This window comes from Dermochelys coriacea, chromosome 21 (genome assembly GCF_009764565.3).
Source record: "Dermochelys coriacea isolate rDerCor1 chromosome 21, rDerCor1.pri.v4, whole genome shotgun sequence".
Lineage (NCBI taxonomy): Eukaryota > Metazoa > Chordata > Testudines > Dermochelyidae > Dermochelys > Dermochelys coriacea.
The window spans coordinates 6,765,859-6,790,546 of NC_050088.1; the positions used below are offsets into that span (position 1 = coordinate 6,765,859).

The 24,688-nt window shown below is 45.6% G+C and overlaps 1 protein-coding gene across 5 annotated transcripts in view; it reads left to right on the plus strand.

Moving 5' to 3' along the window:
- Nucleotides 1–2,652: 2,652 nt before the first annotated feature.
- Nucleotides 2,653–24,688, plus strand: part of KLHDC8A (kelch domain containing 8A) — a 31,363-nt gene continuing 9,327 nt past the window's right edge. The window contains exons 1-6 of one of the 5 annotated variants that reach the window (XM_043500484.1): nucleotides 2,653–2,971; nucleotides 3,593–3,685; nucleotides 7,973–8,007; nucleotides 13,036–13,250; nucleotides 22,746–22,812; nucleotides 23,011–23,442. In XM_043500484.1, the coding sequence (XP_043356419.1) occupies nucleotides 23,067–23,442 (376 nt within the window). In that variant the 5' untranslated portion in view covers nucleotides 2,653–2,971; nucleotides 3,593–3,685; nucleotides 7,973–8,007; ... (1 more) ...; nucleotides 22,746–22,812; nucleotides 23,011–23,066. Of the gene's footprint in view, nucleotides 2,972–3,592; nucleotides 3,686–7,720; nucleotides 8,008–12,804; nucleotides 13,251–18,940; nucleotides 18,966–22,312; nucleotides 22,527–22,745; nucleotides 22,813–23,010; nucleotides 23,443–24,688 lie in introns of those variants that run through there. The other 4 variants (XM_038379921.2, XM_038379919.2, XM_043500485.1 and 1 more) reach the window with 4 other exon arrangements.

Here is a 24,688-nt window from a genome sequence, read left to right on the forward strand (position 1 = left end):
TCCAGCAGGGGAGCAGATGGAAATGGGGGCTTGAAGGTGAGGATGTGCAGCTAGAACTTGGTAGGTCAGGTGAGAGGAAGGTAGGAGAGCTATGTGAAGTGGGGAAATGACACATGGTCAGAGCAGCAGGACGGGGAGATGGGTTTTAAGCAGCAGCATTTAATCAGCTGGCTCTTCACTAAAGGAAGCAGCCAAAGGAAGTAATTAGGCTGCTGAGATGAGGCAAGATAAATGATTTCATAAATGCTCAGCAGGAATTCCACTCCCTCTATTCGGGGTCAGAAAAGAGTCTCTGGAGATCAGAGGAGATTCAAATGCACGGTAGGTCTGGGGAGCCCGTGCACATTAAGGAACCTGTAGTTCCCATTGACTTTAAATGGAGTTGTCGGTGCTCAGCATCTCTGAAAATCTGACCCGGAAGCTCTGATCCAGCAAAGCTCTTACCACATACGTAAGTCCCATTGAAGATAAGTGCTTTGCTGAATCACGGCATACGTGAATGGGTGAGGGTAGCGACAAGGCCTGAGTGCTTCACTCTCTCAGCGCCTAGGGAATAAGTCCTTCCTCTGCTTGTTCGTTGTCTCACCTCTAGCCCTTTGAGCCTTCATTTTAGAACAGCTTCCAACACTGTGCTCTAATTGTGCTCTGTGGGATTTCGTTTCAAGGCTATGCATTGACTTTAATGACCAGTTGGCTTAAAGAAAAAGACTATTTCGTTATGCTCTCTCTCCTATCGCTGTACTCCATACAAAATGTTATAAACAGGACCTTTTGTACTAGTTCAGATTAGAACACAACACAGAGCTGTTTATATCTTTGTCAAAGCTACAATTCTGTAGTGTTCAGTGCACAGTGTGGAGGGGTCAGATTTATTCCTGATGTCACTTTGTTGAAGGTAAAGTTTCCAAGGACAGCTTTGGCCTCTTACTATTGAATATGACATTGTTGTCACTTGACCTCCTAACACTTTAGAATGATTAATCCTCACAATCTCCCCAGGGGAGGCAGGTAAGTTTATTACCTCATTTTATAGATCAGTAACCCAAGGCAAAGAAGTGAATCTCGCCACATTCTGCTCTACATGCAAGGCAAATTTCTTTTACTTTGCCTTCTCTACCATAAACAGACAGCTGTGTGTGTTGATTAGATATTACCCACATACTCCATATGTGTATTTGTGTGTACACAGATAGTGTGTTTGTGTGTATAATATAAGCATGCTTGTGTATATAAATCCAAAACAAACACCACCCTATTCCCATATCTCCCCTGGGGAGAGGATGACTGAACATGTGACGGATGCTAGTCCCGATGCTTAATGCACGCCTGGAAGGCGCTCTGATATTACAGCAAGGAGGGTGGCTTAAGAACCTATACAGACTAGATGAAGGAGTGCAAGCTCCCATGAATTAGTGGCAGCGTTGGGAATAGTGAGTCAGTTCTCATGGCTCCCACAATGCTCTACCTACTCAATGAGTTGCTCACATGGCTTGATCACTCTTCAACACACCCTTATGAGTGGAGCAAAGTGGGAGATGGTGTCACTTTTATCAGAACTCAGACGGTTGAGTAGCAGCAGGCTATTGACTGATCATCTTTGCTAGCCATAGGAAGCTACCAAATAATAACGGTAACAGAGGTGAGAGTTTCAGAGTAGCAGCCGTGTTAGTCTGTATTCGCAAAAAGAAAAGGAGTACTTGTGGCACCTTAGAGACTAACAAATTTATTAAAGCATAAGCTTTCGTGTGCTACAGCTCACTTCATCGGATGCATTCCGATTCCGTAATGCATCCGATGAAGTGAGCTGTAGCTCACGAAAGCTTATGCTCTAATAAATTTGTTAGTCTCTAAGGTGCCACAAGTACTCCTTTTCTTTTTGCAGAGGTGAGAGTCTGCATGAAAGATCAAGTGTTGTGGTGGATTCTCCATCACTGAGCATTTATAAATCCAGACAGGATGTTCTTCTAAAAGATCTGCTCTAGGAATTATTGTGGGGAAGTTCTGTGGCCTGTGTTATGCAGACTAGATGATCACAATAGTCCTGTCTGACCTTGGAATCTCTGAATTAGCAGTATTTCAGCATCCCCAACCAAGATTGGGACCTATTGTGCTAGGTGCTGTATATCCATGGAGTGAGCCATGGTCCTTGCCCTAAAGGGTGTACAGTCCAGCCATGATAAAGAGTAGGAGGGATTTGTATAGATGGGGAACTGAGGCACAGAGAGGGTAAATGACTGGCCAAAGGTCACACCAGGAATCCAGCCCTCTTGAGTTCTGTAGCAGTGCCTTAACCACAAGCCCACCCCGCACATACTTTGTCTTGCCCGTTTTGTCATCTGTTTCAGTAGACGTATGAAATCCTAGTTATGGAGTCTGGCTGGGGATTTGATCGGTTTTCCTGTCTGTTACAATTAATCCCACTGAGGGTGGAAGCCTCGTGCCTTTTTCTTTATGTTCAGAGAGACTGCAGCAATATTCTGTAGAGAGGATTGGCATCGGGGTAGGAGGGGCCTGTCCACGGAAACTGATTGCTGGGGAACACAGAGCAGGAAGCAATGCACAGTCTGTGCTTTCTTGGCTGCATTATCTCCCACTCTCTGGATTTTATCTTGTTGTCCTGACTGCTCTATGTCGGTTCCATAGCCAGGAGCCTTATTCTAGTGCTTCATCCCATCCACTCAGAGAGAACCCCTCAAGCTGGCTAATCCGACTGCTTAACTCAACTGCAAGTCTGACACTTTATTTACTTTGCTTGGGCGCAGGCCCTTCTGCTTTCTTTCCAGTCACTTTGGGAACGTAAACACCTGCTGCTGGTCTGTGCTGTGACAGCTCTCAGCATCCTGCCAGGGCCTGGCTTCCCGAGGCAGCCTGTTGCTTAGTACGGAGGAGACAGCAGCCGCTTGTCCTGTCTTCAGAAAATACTTCACAAATGCAAGAGTTGCATCTGCATCTCGGGGAGAAGGAGCAGCTGGTTTTGTTTTTTGTTTGTTTTTTGTATACCTGGCTAAAGAGAATTGCTGCCCCTATATCCAGGAAACACAAATGAAAGGTCCAATCCTGCTGTCTGTTATGCCCCTGTCAGTGCAGAGAAACTTCAGTGAGCACTAAAAGGATCCCTAACATGTAGTAGCAATAGGTCAAACGAGTCTGGGTACAGAGACCCTGCTAAATAAAAAGGAAAGACTATATTTGTACCAGCTTTTGTTTCAATTATCTGGTTGTTTATATTTTGTCTCTGTGCCTTTCCCTCCATCCTCTGAATTCCCATCAATGAACTGGGAGTTATGATGGCTGGGCTAGGGTCCGCTCTCCCTTCTTAACCAGCTAGCCCCTCCTCTGCTGTGCTTGTCGCTGCCTTCCCCTTGGATCATACCACCCACAGATTGCTGACAGGCTGCTGTCTCAGACTGCCTCTCCCACCCATCTAATTTTACGCACTGCAGCCTTCTCTTGAGACCTGTCAGCAAGGATCTGTGCTTGGCAGAAATAGCCCTGGGAGAGTAATGACAGCAAAATGGTTGCTATATAGAGAATGGCTGGGGCACTGCAGCAGTAAGGTCAATTATAATCAACTTGTCTCCATATTCCTCAGACATCCCAGGGATGGGAAGCAGCTGGGGCTGTAACACATCTTAGAGAGCTGCCCCTGATGAAGACAATAAGGTATCAGACTCATAAGGAAAAGGTAATCGTCCCATCCATTTGCCGTGGTGGTACTCTGTCCTCTCCCATTGTTGTGAACATAGCTCTGCCCAATCCACTAGTTTCTCTTGTTGTTTTGCAAGGCTTTGGATACTTGCAAAAGTGCCTAGACCTGGACCCTAGAGGCTTGTGACTTTAACTTTTCATCCACCCCCTGTGGAGCTAGAGAATGAACGGACTTCTGAATGCAGGTGCTCACTTATCAGTACAGGGTTCCACCCCACTGGCATGCAAACTAAATGGTGTACACCTGTTTAGTGATTAACACATTTGCTGCCTTTAAGGCTCAGCTAAAGTTCCCCATAGTATTTTCAGAAATTCTTATGAACGCTGAACTTCCTTGAGGGCTTTCTCAACCAGCTGATCTCCAAATGCATGGCAGACACTAGCTAAACCTAACACCCCGCCCTTGTGAGAAAAATAAATGACATGCCCATTTTACAGATTTCTAAACCAATACAGAGAGTTTAGCTGGCTTGCCCGGAGAGCTCACAATAAGAAGATGGCTGAGCAAGGAATGGAACTCATAAGTCTCAACTCTCATTCCCCTGACCTAACCACCAGAGCGCACCTCTCTTCGAGTCAGGGAATAGAGCCCATGACACCTGATTCCTAAGCCACCTGCTCTAACCGCTGCGCCCCCTCCCTCCCCCCAGCTATGAATAGAATCTAGAAGTCCTGACTCTCATTTGCCTTGTTCAAACCATTAGACAAACACGCTCACTTGCTCTTTCTCACTCTCTCAGAGCTGGGAACAGAATGTAGAAGACCTGATTTATGATCTGCTATCCTAACTGCACTGCCTCCTGTACTGGACTACGTAGGAAATCATCTTTACCTTCTTAACATGCAGGACAGTGTTACTGAACTCAGAGCGAAGGGGGCTCATGACAATGGCAAACCACTGGTTGATTTCCATGGGTTTCCATTTATCACAATGGTAATCCTAAGTAGAGATCAGCTATTTTGATTCCTGCTAGGTCCCAAGTAAGCTTTCTCCATAAGAACAAACATTTTCCCAGCTGTAAATAAACATTGACTTAAAAAAAAAAAGTCACAGAAAGGCTGATGGCTTATTTTTCATCATCTATATATAGGCTGTCTTGTTATGCAGCTTAATGTCTTCCGCTGATAATGATGAAATGCTACTAACTGGTTTCAGAGTAGCAGCCGTGTTAGTCTGTATTCGCAAAAAGAAAAGCTACAGCTCACTTCATCGGATGCATTCAGTGGAAAATACAGTGGGGAGATTTATATACACACAAAGAGTTGGCAACGGGCTTTGTTGTAAGGATAGGTTCCTGGGTTAGTGGTTCTGTTGTGTGGTTTGTGGTTGCTGGTGAGTATTTGCTTCAGGTTGGGGGGCTGTCTGTAAGCAAGGACTGGCTTGTCTCCCAAGATCTGTGAGAGTGATGGGTCGTCCTTCAGGATAGGTTGTAGATCCTTGATGATGCGTTGGAGAGGTTTTAGTTGCCAACTCTGTCCACATATCTATTCAGGGGACACCATCATAGGGCCTAATCACATCAACCACACTATCGGAGGCTCGTTCACCTGCACATCTACCAATGTGATATATGCCATCATGTGCCAGCAATGCCCCTCTGCCATGTACATTGATCAAATTGAACAGTCTCTACGTAAAAGAATAAATGGACACAAATCAGACGTCAGGAATTATAACATTCAAAAACCAATCGGAGAACACTTCAATCTCTCTGGTCACTCTATTACAGACCTAAGAGTGGCTATCCTTCAACAAAAAACCTTCAAAAACAGACTCCAACGAGAGACTGCTGAATTGGAATTAATTTGCAAACTGGATGCAATTAACTTAGGCTTGAATAGAGACTGGGAGTGGATGGGTCATTACACAAAGTAAAACTATTTCCCCATGTTATTCTCCCCCCTTACCCCCCCACTGTTCCTCAGACGTTCTTGTCAACTGCTGGAAATGGCCCACCTTGATTATCACCACAAAAGTTTTCCTCCCCCCGTCCCCCCAGCTGGTAATAGCTCATCTTAAGTGATCACTCTCCTTACAGTGTGTATGATAAAACCCATTGTTTCATGTTCTCTGTGTGTATATATAGATCTCCCCACTGTATTTTCCACTGAATGCATCCAATGAAGTAAGCTGTAGCTCACGAAAGCTTATGCTCAAATAAATTGTGTTAGTCTCTAAGGTGCCACAAGTCCTCCTGTTCTTTTTGCTACTAACTGGCTAATTTTGAATGTTGCTCTCATGTATGTATTTTTCCAGCCACTATCTTTTCTTCGAGGCTGCCTCTGCTGAAATGACGCCTCTCTCTGTTTGTCAGAGGGTCAGGTGCAGCCGATGAACTTCTCCCCTTGAGAGATCCTGAAGCTCTCAGCTCACGCTTCCAAGGATTAAGGTGACTAGCTGTGGCAGAACTAGCTGAGGGCCCTGCAAGAGGGAGAATTAATTAAATGCCAGACTGCTAGATCTATGAGAGAGATTGTCAGTAAGGACTGGATCCAGCAGCTCCAACGCCACAATACAGGCCTCTACCATGTAAACGAAAGGGCTAATTTTGCTGGCTATGAGCAGTTAGCAGGTGGCAATCCTGTGTGGGTCAACCACAGACTGGCACCAAGACATGCCTGGCCAATGTGTTACACCTCTTTTACCCTGCAAATAAATCCCATGCTGCTGAACAGACATCAGATCTCCTGTTCTGAAGAGGATTCCTATCCGTTGGGCTGCTGAGCCACCGTTAGAATCTGTGGGGTGTGGAATAAGCCATTTGTTCTCTTCCATTACCCTCCACCTGTTCTTATCTCTGCAGCTCAGCCAAGGGATCCATCAATAGCAGAGGGGCCACTGCAGAAGCTTCAGCAGAATGACCCAAGAGATGAATCTGGCTCATAGTGCATTAGTCAATGAATGCTGGGAAATTAACCCTTTACTAGCTGCTCTAAAACACCTTGCTGCATAAAGCATACATGCAAAAACAATATCTGTTCTGATGCCACAAAGTAAAGGATCCACGAGGCAGGTTAGTTTCCTCCAGATTATTTCATACGCTGAGGAAAGAGCAGGGGGAGGAAAAAATGGCCACCTCTTTGACAAACTGCATATATTAGGAGCCAGCTGAATCTTAAAGGCTGCAGGTGCGATGGGAGGGAACCTGAAATTTGTAGCGTTCAGTCTATTTGTGTAATTTACAAGAGTCCCGACAATTCTACTGCTGTTCCCATGGAAACAGATGTTGGCTTGCAGAAAATCTTTACGGGTTTTGTTGTTTGTTTTTAAATTGAGGTCCTCCTGCCTCGTTTTCAGAGAGGTAGGACATTTTTGCTACCTTGTCCCTGTTTGCCAGGGCAGGCCAGAGTTTGACTGGGCCGTTACCAACCCACAAGCTATGTTAAGCATCTTGAGATCCCTCTGCATCTGCCCCCATGACAGGGCAATTGTAAGACTATCCATAAAAATGAGGACACCAGCTGGAGTCAATCCATGGATGGATTTTTTTGTTCTGTAGTTGTACTCGACATTGTCCTCTGCTCTGACCATATTTAAACATAAGTTGCTAGACGAACCTCTCTCTCTCTCTCACTCATCTAATGGAACAGTCTGACTTCCAAATCTGTTTGGTGGGTTTGTTTCCATGGCAGTTGTTGTCTGTCTCTGCGTCTCTCCCTTTCATTACAGAGCAGGCCCCCAGCAGCCAGTGAGATTCATAGATTCATAGATACTAGGGTCAGAAGGGACCATTCTGATCATCTAGTCCGACCTCCTGCACAACGCAGGCCACAGAATCTCACCCACCCACTCCTGCGAAAAACCTCACCTATGTCTGAGCTATTGAAGTCCTCAAATCATGGTTTAAAGACTTCAAGGAGCAGAGAATCCTCCAGCAAGTGACCCGTGCCCCATGCTACAGAGGAAGGTGAAAAACCTCCAGGTGGTATAGGTGGAAGGAGGTCTAGCAGCTATATACACTGCTGAGGCTTTTTTACCATTTAAAAAGCAACTTCTAGGCTAAGCCAACTCCTATCTTTGTATATGAAGACTCTGGAGTCTCTGTAGCATGTTACGTAAGCTTGGTTCTTGAGAGACAGATGGTTATTTTCCAGCTTGTCAGGTCTGGCTCAGACAGCAGGGAAGTCATCAGTCATGCAATGAACACGTTGGATTTTGTGGCTGAACTGATCTACCTATCTCTGCAACACATTTCTCTATGTAGAACAAACCCTCTTTCTTCCACAGTCTTGATCTTTCTTTCACTTCTTTTGTCTTTTGCAGATGTTAATGTGATACAGTTTATTCTCCCTGGGAAGGTAAGTCTCACTGAATTACTCTTTTAAGAAATGATTGCCAGGCAAATGAAAGATTGTAATGTTATGTTTTAAAAAGCGGGGTGAATTAGATGCTGATGGGCTAATAGCATTAGCATTTATGAATGATATTATTAGCATTAGCGAGAATGAAACCATGAGGACAAAGACTGTGCAAGCTTCCCCACATGCATCTCTGTTGATACATCCATGATCTACCCTGCAACATCGCTGGTATCCTGTTAGTATTCATATTACTGTAGGACTTACAGATCCCAGCTAAGATCAGGTCACGTGGTGTAAGGCACTGTGCATACACATAATAAGAGATTACAGTTTAAAATAGACCAAAGGTGGGAGGGGAACAGAGAGACAGTGTCTTATCCAAGATCACACAGCAGGTCAGCGGCAAAGGCTGGAATAGACTCCCAGGTCTCCTGAGTCCCAGTTCTGGGCCTTCCCATTAAACTCCCCTAGTACTGGCTGTCTCAACCCATTTTATGTTGCTCTGTAATGTAACAAAAGCCAGCTTGCTGGGGTGCTCTGCGCCCTTCTAGTGATGGCTGGGCCACCTAGAGGTTGATGAGCCTGCGACAGCCTTGGCTAATAAGAGAGGTGAGTCTCTTCAGTTGGGCGTAACAACTCATGCACTGGCTGGAGGACAACGCCTCCAGTCTGTGATGGATTTTGAGATTTCAGAATTTGGCTTCGTTGGGCATCAGAATGAAACCTGAATGCTTTTTCAAAATTCAATTTCAACAGCTTTTCATTAGATGCTCTGTTCCATGTGAGAGAGAGAGACATTTGAAATGAAGATGTTTCAAAATACAAAAGCAAAATGTTTCATTCCCCAGTTGTTGAAACGGGACATTTCAGCTTTGTTTGAATGTTCATTTCTTCCTTCCCCCCGTGCCTCCCACCCCGTTTTTTCCCTGAAACAAAAATTCAGAGGAATTGATAGGACTCCACTAAGTGTTCGAGTATGATGGGGAAATCTGCATTTTCCAGTGGCAAATGGTTCCATTGAAGTTTTTCTGAGCTGTTCTAATCCAGAGATCTCAGGTTTGGTCCCTGCTGTTGACCAGTCACCCATATTTTTCTGAGGTGAATAAATGTCTGTTAGGGAGCATGGCAATTTCCGTTTTAAAGCGGCTGAAAAATGAGTCAAACATTTTCACCAAACAATTTTTTTTTTTTAAAGACTTGAAAATTCTACAACAAATATTCACTGGAATTTCACTTTTTGAAATTTTTTGACCAACTCTCTGTTTTCATTTTTCATGCCACAGGTTCCAGAGTCTAAAAGCATCTTAATGTATGTAATACATAGTGATAGGCACTGTACAGACACGTAAGAAGAGGAATGATCATCATTAGAGGTGGGAGCCTAAGCCACCAAATTGGAACACTTGGGGAGTTTGAATCCAAGGCTTCAGAGTATCCTAGTAGAAACACAATGACAGGTTTCAGAGTAGCAGCCATGTTAGTCTGTATTCGCAAAAAGAAAAGGAGTACTTGTGGCACCTTAGAGACTAACAAATTTATTTGAGCATAAGCTTTTGTGAGCTACAGCTCACTTCATCGGATGCTGTAGCTCACGAAAGCTTATGCTCAAATAAATTTGTTAGTCTCTAAGGTGCCACAAGTACTCCTTTTCTTTTTAGTAGAAACACAGGGATCAGTAGACAAACCTAGACCCTGATCCACAAAAAAAGGTGTGTGACTTTGTGTGTGAGAATAGTTCCATTGGGAGTACTCACATGCTTAAATTTATGCAAGTGCTTAGGTGCCTTGATGGATGGATGGAGCTAATTCGCATCTTTTCACTTACTTATCCATAGTGGCTGTTTCATTTGGGGGCACATCAGATTCCCTTTCCACAGTTCCTCCCCCTTACCTTATAATTTATATTCTACTCAGCCAGGTGTTTCATGGCCTGAGAAGACTTTTTTCATGATGATGTTCCCACCTCCACAGCAGTCAGCTCAGATCTTGCAAATTCCTTGGTGTCTAGGTTTTCAGCTGTCTGGATTGAGCTGTAAACAGTCTGTTAAATAATAATAACTTATAAATACTAAGTAGCTAATAAAACCAAACACTCTAATAAGCCCTCCATTAAAATGCACATTGACATTCTTTTTAATTTTTAAAGAAGCAAATGCATTTGTAATTAGCATTTTAACATTAGATTGACCATGTTCCTAAGGTTTCTATTTAAATGCAAATTAAATCCTCCCACTGGAAAGCTAATAGGAGATGAAAATAGCTGGTAGGGGATGGGAATTCGCTTTCATTTTAGTCATCTTGCTGTTGATTTCTTCATTTTTTATGGCCCGGTTTGCTTTAAAAATAGAGCTCCTGTGTAGAACTGCATGAAACATCTGTAATAATTAACCTTGCTTGGTTCCGGACAACATTGAAAGTTGAGCTCAGACTCTCCGAAAGGTTTGCTAGCTTTTTGCAAAGGTGGGCAAAGGTTAGAACTACTCTGAGCCCAGTTTTGGATGATCTAGTGCTTGGTTTCATGTAGTAATCGAGTGAGAGAGGAAGGATGGTCCCGTGTTAGGATCCTGGAGTAGGATTTGGAAGTTTCGTTTCCAGCTCTGCCACACGCTTCTTGTGTGATCACGGGCATGGCACCTGGGGCCAGATTTTAAAATGGATTTAGGCACCTAAAGATGCAAATGGGCACCTAGAGGGCTGGATATTAGCTGCTTAGGCTCTTTTGAAAATCCAACTAGGTGCCTATCTGCATCTGTAGGCACCTAAATACCTTTAAACATCTGGCCCTTAACTCTCTCGGTGCCTCAGTTCCCCATCTGCAAAAGGGGCACTCCTTGTCTGAGCTAAACACACATACAACCCACACTAAAAGAAACTGAGTCTTTTTTGCCCTGTAGTGTCTGGTGTACATAACAGCTTAAAGAGGCTACTACAGATAAGATAATGGGGGTGGGGGGGAACGGACATTACAGGGGCTGAGCTCTTTAGGTCAAGTGATAGCTGCTCATGCTTTTAGATCTGAAGCATGCAGGTTCAAACCCTACTACGTATCCAAGCCGGGGTGACTATACTCAGATAGGGTGCTATGCATGTGCTGGTTTAGGACGCATCCATTGTCTCAAGGAGCTCACAGATTTAGGAAGTGATATCCAATGGGATCATCGACCATTTTCCCAGGCATACGTGAACATGTGCAATTCAATATGGAGAGAGTCAGCAAAAATAAGTGGTAAAGAGAACGAATTAAAGAGATTTTCGTAGTGTAGGGAGCTCCTCAGTAGATGGTGACGTTGGCACCAGAAAAAACTGCTCTGGGCCATTATGCAAATATAACTTTGGGAAGCAGCTGCTGGGATATACTTTTGAGAAACAAGGTTGGTGAGGAATATCTTCTGTTGGTGGAAGAGACAAGCTTTTGAGCTCCACAGAGCTCTTCTTCAGGACTGGGAAAGTTAATCAGAGTGTCACCGCTGAATACAAGAAGGAACGGATTGTTAAGCATAAGGAGTTAACGCATGTTCCAAGAAATCATTCAGAATGAAGTGGTCAATTAACACCAACCATCATAGGACAAAGGCAAGTTAGTGGGTTACAAAGTGTTGTAATGAGACATAAAACCAGTGTCTCTCTAGAACCCCTGATTTTTGGTGTCTAGCAGAGTTATGAATTTAAGATCCCAGCCTCCTCTTCTGAAGGTGTTTGCAGGTTTCTTTTGAGGACAAAGACTGAGAGGCCAGCTATAGAGTATTATTTATGTGAAAAGTGATCAGTTGCAGGAGATAGGGTGTTTTTGTCTTTTATCATTTTTCTGCGTGAGTTCAATTTAGAGTCTAGTGATTGTCTAGTTTCACCCACGTTGTTGTTGTTGGGGCATTTGATGCACTGGACAAGGTTCAGCACATTTTGTGATAGGCATGTGTAGGACCCTTGGGTCTTCAAAGGTGTTTGTGTGAGGGCGGGGTGGTATTGACCATCATAGCAGTGGAGATATGGCTGCAGGTTTTGCATCTGTTATGACAGGGCCTGGTGCTGCTTTGAGTTGGTGGGTCCTGGCATTGGGGAGGTAGCTTCTGATGATGAGTTTAGCGATGCTACAGGATTCTTGAAGGCCAAAAGAGAGGGTTTGGGAAAGATTTCTTTCAGGATGTGGTCCCCATGGAGTATGGGTTGTAACTGTTTGATGATACCCTCTTTCGGTTCTCATGTGGGGTGGTAGGTGACAGCTAAGGGTGTGCGGTCAGTGTTTTTTTTTTCTTTTCTGTATTGAAGCAGACTCGTTCACGGGATTAGGGAGGCCCGTTCCATGATGTGCTCTACTTCTCTCATGGAATGTCTTCCTTTGAGGAAGGTGGTTTCAAGTGAATCAAGCAATCCATTAAATCTTGTCTCGTCCTCCGGGACTCTGACTCTAGCCAAACAGGCACAAGGGATCATTTGCATTTCTCTCCCCTGCCCCTAAAGGATCTAGGGTGTAGGCTCAGCAGCTGCTTAATGAGATGCTCTCTGAGACCTTGAGCTTAATTCAGTCCTGGCTCAAGCAGGCAAAACTTTCCACAAGTCAAGGGAGTTGCCTTTGTCTCTCCAGGGTTACCTTTTGGCCCTCTGTGTCTCATTGGAAACATCTGCTTTTCATCTTTCCCATTTTAGTTCTTCCTTCTGGCTCCCTTTCCCTATTGCTTTTGTTTTCCCTGCAAGTTTGGAGAGAGAGAGGCCCTCCTACAAAACATCCTGTGCTAGCACTGGGTGCCATAAAAGGCTTAACATGGCTCTTATAATCCAGTACGTGTACACACATACACACACACCCACACACACACACACACACACACACACACAATCTCTCTGACTCGGGGCATTGAGAAAAATACAAGTGGTCACACCAGATGGGGATTCCTCTGACTCTAATTGTCTTTCATCTTTTATAGGAAAGTGATTAGGTCAGTTGGATTTATGCAGCCAGTTGATCTTCTTTCTTCCCCCCCAGAAACCCAGTCTGCTACTTTCTTGCTTTACTTTCCTCTTAACAAGGGCTTCAACCTCCAGGGAGAAGGAGACAGACCAACGCACAGAGAGAGAGAGAATGGCTGTTGAGAGAAATGAGACAGAGGAACAAGGGAGAGGAAGAGAGATTCAGAGCTGCTCTTGCAGGAGCTTGGTGTCTGGACTCACTTGTATTAAGGTTGCAGAGCATTCTGAATAAAGAGCAAGTCTTCCTTGGTACCCCCCGCTGCCTCTCAAAAACTGTAAGTACAAGACACTTTTGAAGTATTTCTTTGGCAGCAGAAAATTCTTTCTTTGGCAGAAAATTCCACGCTCGCTAGAGGTCATTGGGTTATTAGTGTGTGTGTGTGTGTGTATGTGTATATGAGTGCAAGCTTTCCAAGGGAACAGCTTCTTTCAAACATGAGCATAGCTTCTAAGGTGCAACCTGGGATGAATCTTTAAGAGCATCAGTGTTCTCTAAAAGAAATACGTGGGTCAGGCCAGGGTGGTAATTTTCTCTCAGTGGTTGCTTTTTAATTGCTTCAAAGCTAAGGTTGCATTGAGTATAAATTCTCAGAGGGTGCTTCTAGTTGGCATCTCCTGAGGAAGTATCTGTGGGGCTGCGGCTCACCTTGCCACAATCCAAAGCCAGATAGTGTCAGCCTTTTGCAGTCCAGGCCAATCTTGAAGGAAAAGAGGCCCAGATCCTCAGTTGATATAAAGGGATGAAGTCGATGGAGCTATGTTAATTTACCCCAGTTGAAGATCTGGCCCAAGCTCCTTAAATTATATTTATAGAGGTGGCCTAAATACCACAGGATGGGTATATCATGAATATGATTGTAGAGGCTGAAAGATATGAAAGTGAAACTTGCATATTTGACCCCTGAAAAATAAAATTACTTTTACTTGTAGAGATCAACAGTAGTTATGACGGGGTGGGAAGGAGGAACACAGCATGGGGATTAGGAAGATCAGGAAAGGGTCAGTGTTTGCTATGTGAAGTGGTTTGTTTTTCTTTTGTAGGAATTGTAGCTCTGAGTCTCTCATTAGACAAATCTCAGGGTGAATCAAGCAGTCCAATAAATCTTGCTATATCCTCTGGGGCTCCCCAGCCACACAGGGGCAAGGGATAATTTGCATCCCTCTCTGTCCTAACAGGCAGAATTTCAAGAGGTGTGGTGCCCACCCCCTCTAAAAATCAAACAGTCATTACTTTCTCTTCTGCCCCTGATCTGGGGCTCCTACAGATTTACCTTTGCCCTGCTGTTAGCTGTAGAATATTTCCTTGCAAATGCTGTTCTGTCCTCCTATTTAGCAACATCAGAAAATTACATTTGGCATGATAAGATGGCAAATAACAGTCTCGAGGGGCTGCTAATGGGGTTAAAACCAGGCAGGAAGTTAAATATTCATAGTCTGCTGTCTTTGCATTAAAACTGTGTGCATATAAATTAAGAATGAGCTCAATGAACTGCCCATTGTAGCAAAGGTCTTGTCTCTCCTCACAAAGTTTCAGGTAATTCCCATTTACCAAGACAATCTTTCCCTCTCTCTTTCCACACTGAAAGCATCTTTTCCTCTGAATAACATTTTGTAGCCATGTAATCCTGGAAGAAATAGGGCTTGCCGGGGTTTTATCGGGTTTTCAGGAAGCTGTCAAGAGACTTGATTCAACTTGATGGGAGGTCAGCAAATATCCGATTCAATCCGAATATATGTAGTTCATTTAGAAGCCTCAGCCGTCAGGCCTTGTGCAAAGGGGAAATAATGTTGGCACCAGAGTGCCAGTTTTCAGAATGATTTAAAGCCTTTGCAGCTAAAACGTAGTATAAATTGGGGTCATTTGAAAGCACAGGCTGGTAACTCAATACTGTATGGGGCAGGATAATCATAAAATAATGCTCTAAGCTTTCAGATCCGCATATGGAAGACCTTCCTATCTGCAGATATTGCTGAGCTGCACCGCTTTTCTGCGAAGGTAGCAACAGCAGGGAGAGGCTTTATTTGTACAGGATCATGCTGTAAAACATGAAAACCTTTGGTAGGAGGGCCAGATTTCCAAGTGCTCAGCACTTACAAAAGGCATCTGAGTTGCAAACAAGATGCTGCTCCTATTTAGGCACCAAATGGCCAGCGTTCCAGGGGAGCTCTGCAAGTTGGGTGCCCACTGGGTGCTGAGTGCTTGGAAATCTGGCCCCATTATGTGTGTTGAACACTGAGAAATCTGGCTCATTGCTTTTCTGAAAATCTGCCCCACGGTGTATTTCACGCTTCGCTCATTGGCAATGTCTTCACTGCAAAAAGGTGCATTTTACATCAAACTTAGTTTCTCAGTGTACAATTCTAACAGAGAAAAGGTATGGGTAGTTTTTCACCTCCATATAACTCCCAGAGGTCAACCCCAGGTGTTGGGCAGAGAGTTGACCTTGAATAGCTGCATCAAGATAAAAACAACAATGCCTTGCTTCCGCTCGGATTTTACATGAGAGCTACCTTGTTGTAAAAACCCACTTCTATTTGCAGAGAGGACATAAGTAACGAGGCCTGATTCTGCTAGCCTTGGGGCTTTTGCCACTGATATCTATCAGCCCAGGAATCAAGCCCTTTGCACTAGGTTCACCTTGGCTGAAATTCATCCAGAACATTCCATGTAACTACCAAAAAAAAAAAAAGCACGTGAATTTAAATTATATGTTTAGATGAGCTGAAGCAGCTGATCTTGAAATGAATCCCTATAATCAAAGTTTACAGGACATTCGCTTGTCTGGAACATTTCAGGACACAGCATGTGTTTATTTAAAATACATTGCATCCTGCCAACTTTTTGTGCACGTAGCAACAGGACAAAAAAGGTTGAAAGAAATATTCATAATTTTTTTTTCTCCCTCGTTTGGTCATATTTTGTTTCTCCATAAGCTTCCTATCCTGTTCTTGAAAAATGTGATTTTTGTTCCCGTTGTATTGTCAGGAAGCTCCAAGTTCAAATTTTTAAAATGCTGCTTTTTGCTTCTCTGTTAACGGCACATGTAACAGGATGTGCTGGCACTGTAAGGCAGGTCTACAGTTCAGTTCTTCTCTGAACATTTCACCAAGGTGAATCAATTGAGCTGGATGAAAGCTAGCATGGGTCTGTCTGCATGAGCTGCAACTGCACCCCTTGACTGCAATACCCCAAGAAGTGTACACAGTACAGAGGTGGAAAACAGCCACCCACAAGGAGATGTGATCTTCAGCTCAGTCCTTGTGGTGATTATGGAGCACGTAGCTACAGGCTCCATGCCGAGGCCTCCCTCCTGCCACCAGGTGTCCCATGAACACTGGATCAGGATCTCACGTGCGCTCCACATCTGCTCAACCTCATCCTCATATCTTCCCACAGGCCCTAGATGGTGACATTCAAAGAGCAAATATCAGCTCGGTTCTCAGCCCTGAAGCACCTCCCTTGAGACGGTGTCTCTATCTCCGAGCCGTGCTGCCTGTAGTCTCCTCCTGCTCTTTTTAACAGAGTGCAGGCAGCCAGTATAATTGAAATGAAGCAGCTCACTCACAAATATAGATGCTGTGCTTGGAGAACAGGAGATGAGATCTTTCGCCAGTGTTTGAATAACGTTCCCAACCTATTGTTGCCCGTCTTCCTGTCTCTGCTGCTGTGACTGTCCCCAGTGTATTGAGAATAATTGTGGATTCAGCTATTGGTATTGGTTTGATGTCATATTATTCACAGCAAAACATTCAAGCCTCCTTGACAGTTCAGATAGCACATTGCAGATCTGCACAGCACTAATCTGATGTGACATTTAGATGAGTACAAGAGCTTTCTTTTGGGGTCAGAAGGAATATAGGTTTTCTGGTGTCCTTGTCAGGCTGGTGGCTAATCTGCATCTGTCTATCTAACCCACTCCTTGGCAACAGTGCGACCAGTCTGGGAAGCTGTAATATGTTAGGATTGTAATCCTCGAAGGGACTCTATCAGATGTCATGGGCTTAGCTTGCCTCTCAATATACCCCAGTGTAAATCAGGAGTACCTTCACCAAAACCAGCAGAGTTCAGAGTCACCAATGTGAGATCAGAATGAAGCCCTATATTTTTAAGAAACACAGTGGCAAATCAAGCCTTGTAACTCCATGGAAATCGGTATCATTCCACGAACTTGGAGCGTGCAGTGGTGTACTAGGCTCCAGATTTCCTTAACCTTTGGTATAAAATGAAAAGAATTGTGAGCATCACATTTACTTTTCAACATCTAAGACTTGGAGGGTGAAAAGAGACTCCCTTTCCTTTCGAGTCATTCTCTAGTTAGGTTTCACTCTCGGCTCTCAGGCACTAACTAGCCACAAGGGTACAACGTTTGGGTTTGCTTATGCTTTAGGAGAGTGTTTAAATACAAACAAAGCTGTTTTCACTGGAATGAAGATTCAAGACTTAAGTGGCTCTTAGGCCTTGCTCTGACCCACTGCGCAAGAATTACCGTTAGAGCATGACACCCTTTGAAATATGAGAGTCTAGGAGAGGAGAGAGGTAGCAAAAAGGACCTACCTGCATTCTAGAAAACCTAGGTGTGTTTGGAGTTCATGTTCATCTCCCTCCCCACAACACACTCACGCACAATCACTTTACTACAAGACTTAACACACACAGCTGTTAATAAATTTCAAATGGCTGTTTTATGAAGAGCAAATTGCTGCAAATAATGTTGCTTTAAAAAACATGGGGCTGGATCTTCAGGCAGGAGTGACCCTGTGTAGCTCTGTTGACTTCAATGGAGCCATGCCAGCTGAATATTTAAAAAGTAACATTAAGTGTGCGTGTTCTGCACTCCCCCGAGATACCAAACAGTGAGCTGTTCAGAGCATGATGGAAACCAGAGGGCAAGGAATAATGGTTTTGTCTGTAACAGCTTCCAGGTTGTTGTTTTTAACTCTTGTAGAATACAAACTATGGGCTAGAGCAGTGGCTCTCGACCTTTCCCAACTACTGTACCCCTTTCTGGAGTCGGATTTGTCTTGCATACCCCCAAGTTTCACCTCACTTAAAAACTACTTGCTTACAAAATCGGACATAAAAATACCCGGTGTGTCCGTTCTTATTTTTACTATATAAGTACACAAATAAATCAACTGGAATATAAATATTGTATGGACATTTCAGTGTATAGTATATAGAGCAGTATAAACAAGTTATTGTCTGTATGACATTTTAGCTTGTACCAACTTCGCTAGTGCTTTTTATGTAGCCTGTTGTAAAACTAGGCAAATATCTAGAGGAGTTGATGTGCCCCCTGGAAGATCTGTGTTTACCCTCAGGGTTACAGTACCCCTGGTTGAGAACCACTGGGCTAGAGACTTCAGTTGCTGTGCACCCTCTGCTCCCATCAGTTTCACCTCCCATATTCAGGCTCCATGTAGTTTTCTTTCTTGAGGTTGTAAATTTCATGCCTTCCCTGCCACTTTGCTTTCAAAACCTGGTCAGCTGCTATGAACCACAAATGCACTGGGTGGTCAAGGGATGCCCCGCTGCTAGGAGCTTTTATCCTGGCAGTTTCTGGCCGAGAACGATTTGGGCAGGTCTGGCAGCTGGCTCAGCATGACAAAGAGAATCTCTCCTCTCCCATCTCCTTTGATAGAAAAGCAATTACTATTCATTTTTGTTTTAATGTAGCCATTTAGGAAGAAAATGTTAACGCTTCCAATTTGTTTGGTATAATTAAGTGATCGTTCCATTTGCCTGAGAGTAGATGAAGAGGAACATGGCTGAAGTAGGTTATTTGCTCAGCACATTAGTAACAGCCATACAGTCCCGAGGCATAGCACAGTTATTACTTGGGAGAGAAAACCCTAGTGCCCCTTGAGAGAGGAGGGAAGGACTAAGTGTTTCAGGCTGACCTTAACTATTTTTTTATTGTACGTTGTTTAGAGGTGGACAGCAAGGCTAGAACATCGTTTCAATGCCAACGCAGCAGAATTCATACGAAGTAGCAGATTAATGCACTAGATGCTCCCCTTTGGACGCCCACACCTGGGTTCCATTTGACTTGGTCACAGCTGGAATGAATTTGGCAGGTCTCTGCTTAGTCTGTCCTCACTAAGGGCCTGATTCAAAGCCCAGTGAAGTCCGTGGAAAGACTCTTGTCCACTTCAATGGGACCAGGATCAGGCCTATGGGTTTCCTATGCTCTGATGCAATTGGGAGTCTCTGATGCTCAAGTGTGAGGCTCAGGGTTTGCTCCAGGACAGGATTAAGAGAGGTCACTGGCTGAACTGTCTGGGAATCCCAGCAATGAAGGGGTGGGGGGACCTTCAGGGAAGGGCTGAGGTGCATTGGCTCATTAGTGCATTGTGTAGGAGAGCCCAGACCTGGTATGTACAGTAGAACCCCTATTTTGCTAATTAATTAGGGTTTCAGGTCATAAAATCAAACAGTTCATAAAACTGAACAGCTCAAAAATACAGCAGGTGCAGGGCATAAGTTGCAGCCTGGTTCACTGCTTGGCTTCTGTCATTCACCCCATGGCAAAGCGATTCCCCAAGCACTGAAGGCATCGGAATGGAAAGGGATGTCTACTTGTTCGTCATCACTTTTGTTCTCCTGTGTTTTTTTCTCCAGTTGGGAAAAATGGTTTGTAAAACCGGTTGTTCATAAGACTGGTGCTTGTGAAACTGAGATTCTACTGCAGTAGCAGGGTGTGGGGCTTCAGGTCAGGGCTGAGATCAATTAGCAAAGCTGTTGGGGGGAGTCAAGAACCCAGCACTGGAAAGCAGTGTTCCTCAACATCAGAACTGAGATGCACTGGCAGGGCTGTATGGAGGCTCGAGACTGGAGTAATCAAATTGCTCCAGGTCAGGAGGGAGATGAACTAGCAGGATCCCTTAGGCTGAAAGACGCTTGCATAGCAAATGTCTGCACTGTGCAGTGTTCTCAATCCCCTCATTTTCACCACCATTGCAATTCCCTAATGAGGTCGCTGAATACAGACTGGGATTGTGACATTGCCTCCCTGTTGTTGTTAGCCCCTTTACGATTGGGTTACCTTAGATTTTGCTCCTAGGCCCTGTTGTCTCAGTTTTGCATCGCTTTTTTCCCCCTCAAACCCATGCTGAACTGAACGACCACCCCCTGAATCGTATGCAGGAAAGTCTGCTTCTTTCAGGCCAAACTGCACACAGGCTTTGGAACCCTGTGCCTCTCCTGTTCCAATAAGGATCCTGCATTTCACAAGGGAAGCAAGGCAACTGACTCAGCACGGGGCCGCATGATCAGCTCAGACTGCTGCCAAAGGCGTTATAGCTCTTAGCTGCTCATGTGTGAAATGAGTTTGATGGATCTCAGTCCAGTTGTTGGTGGTCAGCTGTCTGCATCACAGTTGCTCTCCCTCTATTGGCAGTCTCAGTGAAGAAGCCAAGAAGTGATTGGGTTAGGCAGAATGAGCTCACCTGCAGGTGATCCTTACAGATCAAGGCTAGCGATTGATGGCAGGGCAGTGGGTGCGAAGTTTGCTTTGCTGATGCCAGTTCTATGCCCACCCGGGGATAAATAATAATAATAGCTTGCTGTTCTATAGCATTTGCCATCTGTGGATCTCGCGGGGCTGTACAAACTATCATTATCCTAACTTTCCTGATGGGGAAAACAGAGGATAAGTGATTTGGCCAAGGAAATCCAGCAGGTCAGTGACAGAGCTGGGCACAGACAACAGGTCTCCCTGCACTACCCACTGTGCCATAGTAGGGCCATCAGTTCTGTCCTTTGCCACAGCACTGAATTCAGGCTGGAAAGTTTCAGCCATGCAGAGCCTTTGTGATAGCCCTGGTTTCTTTGACGTGAAGAACCTCTGTCCCTCTTTCCTTCCGGGGAGAACTTGCTCATGCTCCACAGTGCGGTTCAGTGAACCCATCAAGATACCAACTCGGATCCGAAATGATGGGTGATTAAAGGGAGTTGTAGGTGGCTGTTGCTAGGCTACAGACTCTCTCAGTCTGCTCTCGCTGTCAAAGGGTTCTGGTTTGGGGAGATCTGAAGCAATGCGGCCGGGAGTGGAGGAGTACGTGCTTCCCATCCTTTCAGTGTGTGTGGACAGCCCTGTTGGCCCAGAAGCAACCAGAGGCTTCTCATGTGGGAGGCCTGGCTCCTTAGGAAGCAATGCCAGGCATCGCATGAGACGTGTTGTGGGTTAGTAGGAGGTGCTGCGGACATATCTCCTCTGGAGTTCTGTGATGGCTCCTAGTTCTGGCAATGGCAAGGGGCATCCCAGCCATTGCCTTTGGGCAGAGCCATGATCTGCAAGTGGCGGTGTGAGCTCAGGCTGCTGGGATGGGGCGCGAAGGAGTGTCCAGGAGCAAGTTATTTCCTCTCCCTCTGCTCCTGCTGATGTAGAGGGATGTGGGGCTGGCCTTTTCCCCTAAAAAGCCAGGGCCACACAGCCAGTTGCTGGCTTTGCTTGGGCATAGGGCTGGCCATTACCTTACTTTTGAAATAGGATCATAGGTGGGAAAGCACCATTAGGCCATTGATCCTCCCCCATCCCAAACAGGAGAGAGTCCCCTCCCCCCCAACAGAGCAATCGCAGTGTCAGAGGCTTAAACTGATGCCATGTTCAGTCTTAGCCAGAAGGTTGAGACGAGATGATGGGCGTTAGCTTCTCTAAAACAAACCTGTTTTTGTTTCAGAGAAGCAGGCTCAGGCTGCATCTCACATGCATCAAGATCCCTAAAGCTCCGGAGGAAGCGGGCACCAAGTCAGATAGGCCTGCACTCTGGGAGTCCAGATTCCTGGGTTTTTTCCCCCTCTCTGACACTGATTCACTGTGTGACCTTGGGCAAATCACTTCACCTCTCTGTGCCCCTCTGTCAAATGGGGATAATGTTACTTTGTGAAGGCACTTTGAGATCCTCTCCGAAAACGCTATAAAGGATAAGTATAAAGGAAACCTTCCCCCAATGCCAGGTGGGGGAAGGTTTCCCATATAGGCTAATAAACCTCCACATGTGCGCTATTTTGATAGTGGCAAATATCCATTATTGCCAGAAGCCTGAATTTCAGGGATCAGTTTGTGATGCTTGGAGAGGAGCATTGGCTGCTGGAGCCAGAAGTGCACCTATGCTCTGTACACAGTTTGTGTCCAGGGTGCTCCAGTCCCAGAGTGATGGGATATATAAATTCTACTTTACTTTAAGCAGCTCTGGTTACATAACGAAAGCTGAGTTTCTCACTGTGGTTTGCACACCTATTTATACACAGGTGTGAGTATGTGGGTGGCTGCCAATCTTGCTTCCCTTTTGTGTCTCTACTCTCCTCTGTCGCTCTTCATTTGTTCATTTCCTCTGAAGGTTTGACAGCTATTCAGGGCGAGAGGAAAAAATAATCCCTGGTTTCCAGTGGTAGTTTGGGACTCTCTCTCTCTCTCTGTCCTGCTGGGCTGCTTTTTGGATCTTTTACAGTTCAGCTGTAATGCTGCATGTGACAGTCAGAGAGCTGTGGCTGGAGGGTTGGTCTCTGTACTCCAGCCTTTTTGCCTTTTCCAGCAGGAGGTACCATGGTAGGTTTCCCTGGGGGTTTGGGAAGATGTTGACAATGGGCATTAATATTAATCTTGTCAATGAAAAATTAAACAAAGAAAAGTTCCTCATGAGCTAAGAAAGGTCTGAGCCGGGGAGCAGACAGCTTGCAGCATCCTCGGTTGGAATATCCTGTGGGGGAGGGGATGCTCAGAAAAGGGGGGAGTGAGCTGAATCCAACCTGTGCCTTTTATTTTTAGGACCTGGCTCTGCGTGAGCTGCTCTGGCAGATGTGGAACTGCAGGATTAATGGAGATGTGATGAAAGGTACCGACTCCTTCTTCTCTCTCTCGCTCTCTGGTAGATGGGACCTCTCATTATGGGCGACTGCATGGATGCATTGCTCATGAAGGGGTTGCTGTGCTCCCGGCTGCCTGGCTCTCGGGTGGGGGTGGGGGTTTCTTTGTACATTTCTCTGTTGGTTTTTGCCTGTGTGTGATGCTTATCTCTGGCTGTGTTTTGCAGCTTAGCCAGCCCCCTGGCAGGCAGGACAGATGCTGCCTCATCCCTGACGATCCACAATGGAAGTGCCCAGTACCAAAGACTTCCAGTGGAAAACCCTCGCCCCACTCCCCAGCGGCAGGGTCTATTGCTCACTGGTGGAGGCAGGCGGCCAGGTCTTTGCCATCGGAGGCTGCGACGACAACGGAGTCCCCATGAACTGCTTCGAGGTTTACTCCCCCGAAGCCAACCAGTGGAACTCTCTCCCTCCCATGCCCACGGCCCGGGCCGGAGTAGCCGTGGCCACCCTAGGCAAGCGGATCATGGTGATAGGAGGCGTCGGGATGAAGCAGACGCCCTTGAAGATAGTGGAGATGTACAACATAGATGAGGGCAAGTGGAAGAAGAGGAACTCCCTGAGGGAAGCCTCCATGGGCATCTCTGTGACTGTGAAAGGCAAGGAGAATTTGTTTCCTAGGCAGTGTGTGGGAAGTTGCTCTGCAGAGAGAAAGGGTGGAGGGTAGGACATGGGTTCAGCTTATATATCTAGCCAACCAGCTTTCAGTGACTCTTGGGGTGGTGGGGGGCTTTGAACGGGGGCAAGGAAACAATCCCCCTTCCCAAACCCTGCACTGGGAACTCAAGCTGAGCCTTACCTCAGGTTGGAGAAGTTGGGTCAGCTAGACCTCTCCCCCTTGCAATGTCCAAACGAGGCAGGACTGGACCAGAACCACTGTAAAGAGGACTTTTCACTGACGCTGCTGAACCCAGACAGACCCTGTGGTACCCACTGGCTCTTCAGCACTGCCTGTGGACGTTGAGAACTCTTATGGCCATGATTATTTTAGACAGGCACAAGCTGCATTGCTGCAATGCAAACTTTCCCAATGTTGGGTGACTTTTGGATCTCAGGTTTTGGCTTGGGCCCAACTCTAGTTTTGCAGGTTTTCTGTAAGGCAAAGATGCCAGTAGGGGTTATGTAGGGCCCAGTTCTGCTCTCAGTTACACAAGTTTTAATCCCGGATTGAATGGAGAGCAGAATTTGGTCCTTGGGATGGTCCCATTCATGTGTATTTCCAAGATCTTATGGCCTGATTGTTAGAGATGCGGGAAACCTAAAGCTCCCGTTCATGCCACTGGGAGTGATGAGTACTTAGCACCTCTGCAAACCAGGCTACAAGGATCATAAAATGGCTTTGAATCCGTGAGCGGAGACAATTACTGTGACTTTTCCCAAGGGGCTACGAATAGGAACAAATTGCTCTCAGTTGGCATCTATTTCCAAGGGCTGTACAATTGAGATGGTAGGTTCCCTTATCTCTCCTTCCATTTGGGCCACAGGATGGGTGGGATCCACCACTTTATCTGGTTTGGCACTTGTACCACTGCCCTCTGGAGAAACAGAAAATGGAGCTGGCAAGTCTACCGAAGCCATATTGAGCTACTAAGTAGACAGGTGAAATCATTCTGCCTCCTGATTTCATTATAAATGGGAAAAACCTTGAGCTTTCCCTGGCCCACCCCAGCTCAACAGCCTTTCAGAAGTCTTCCAGGAATGGGGCTGCAGCTGACCCGGGGCTCCTCTGGCGGGGGCGAGGGGGCGCGCTCGGGGCCATTGATTGATCTGCCCTGGGGCCCAGAATTGCTGTCAGTGGACCTGCCGCCAGCAGCACACTCACCCCCCACCACGCTGCATGTGTCC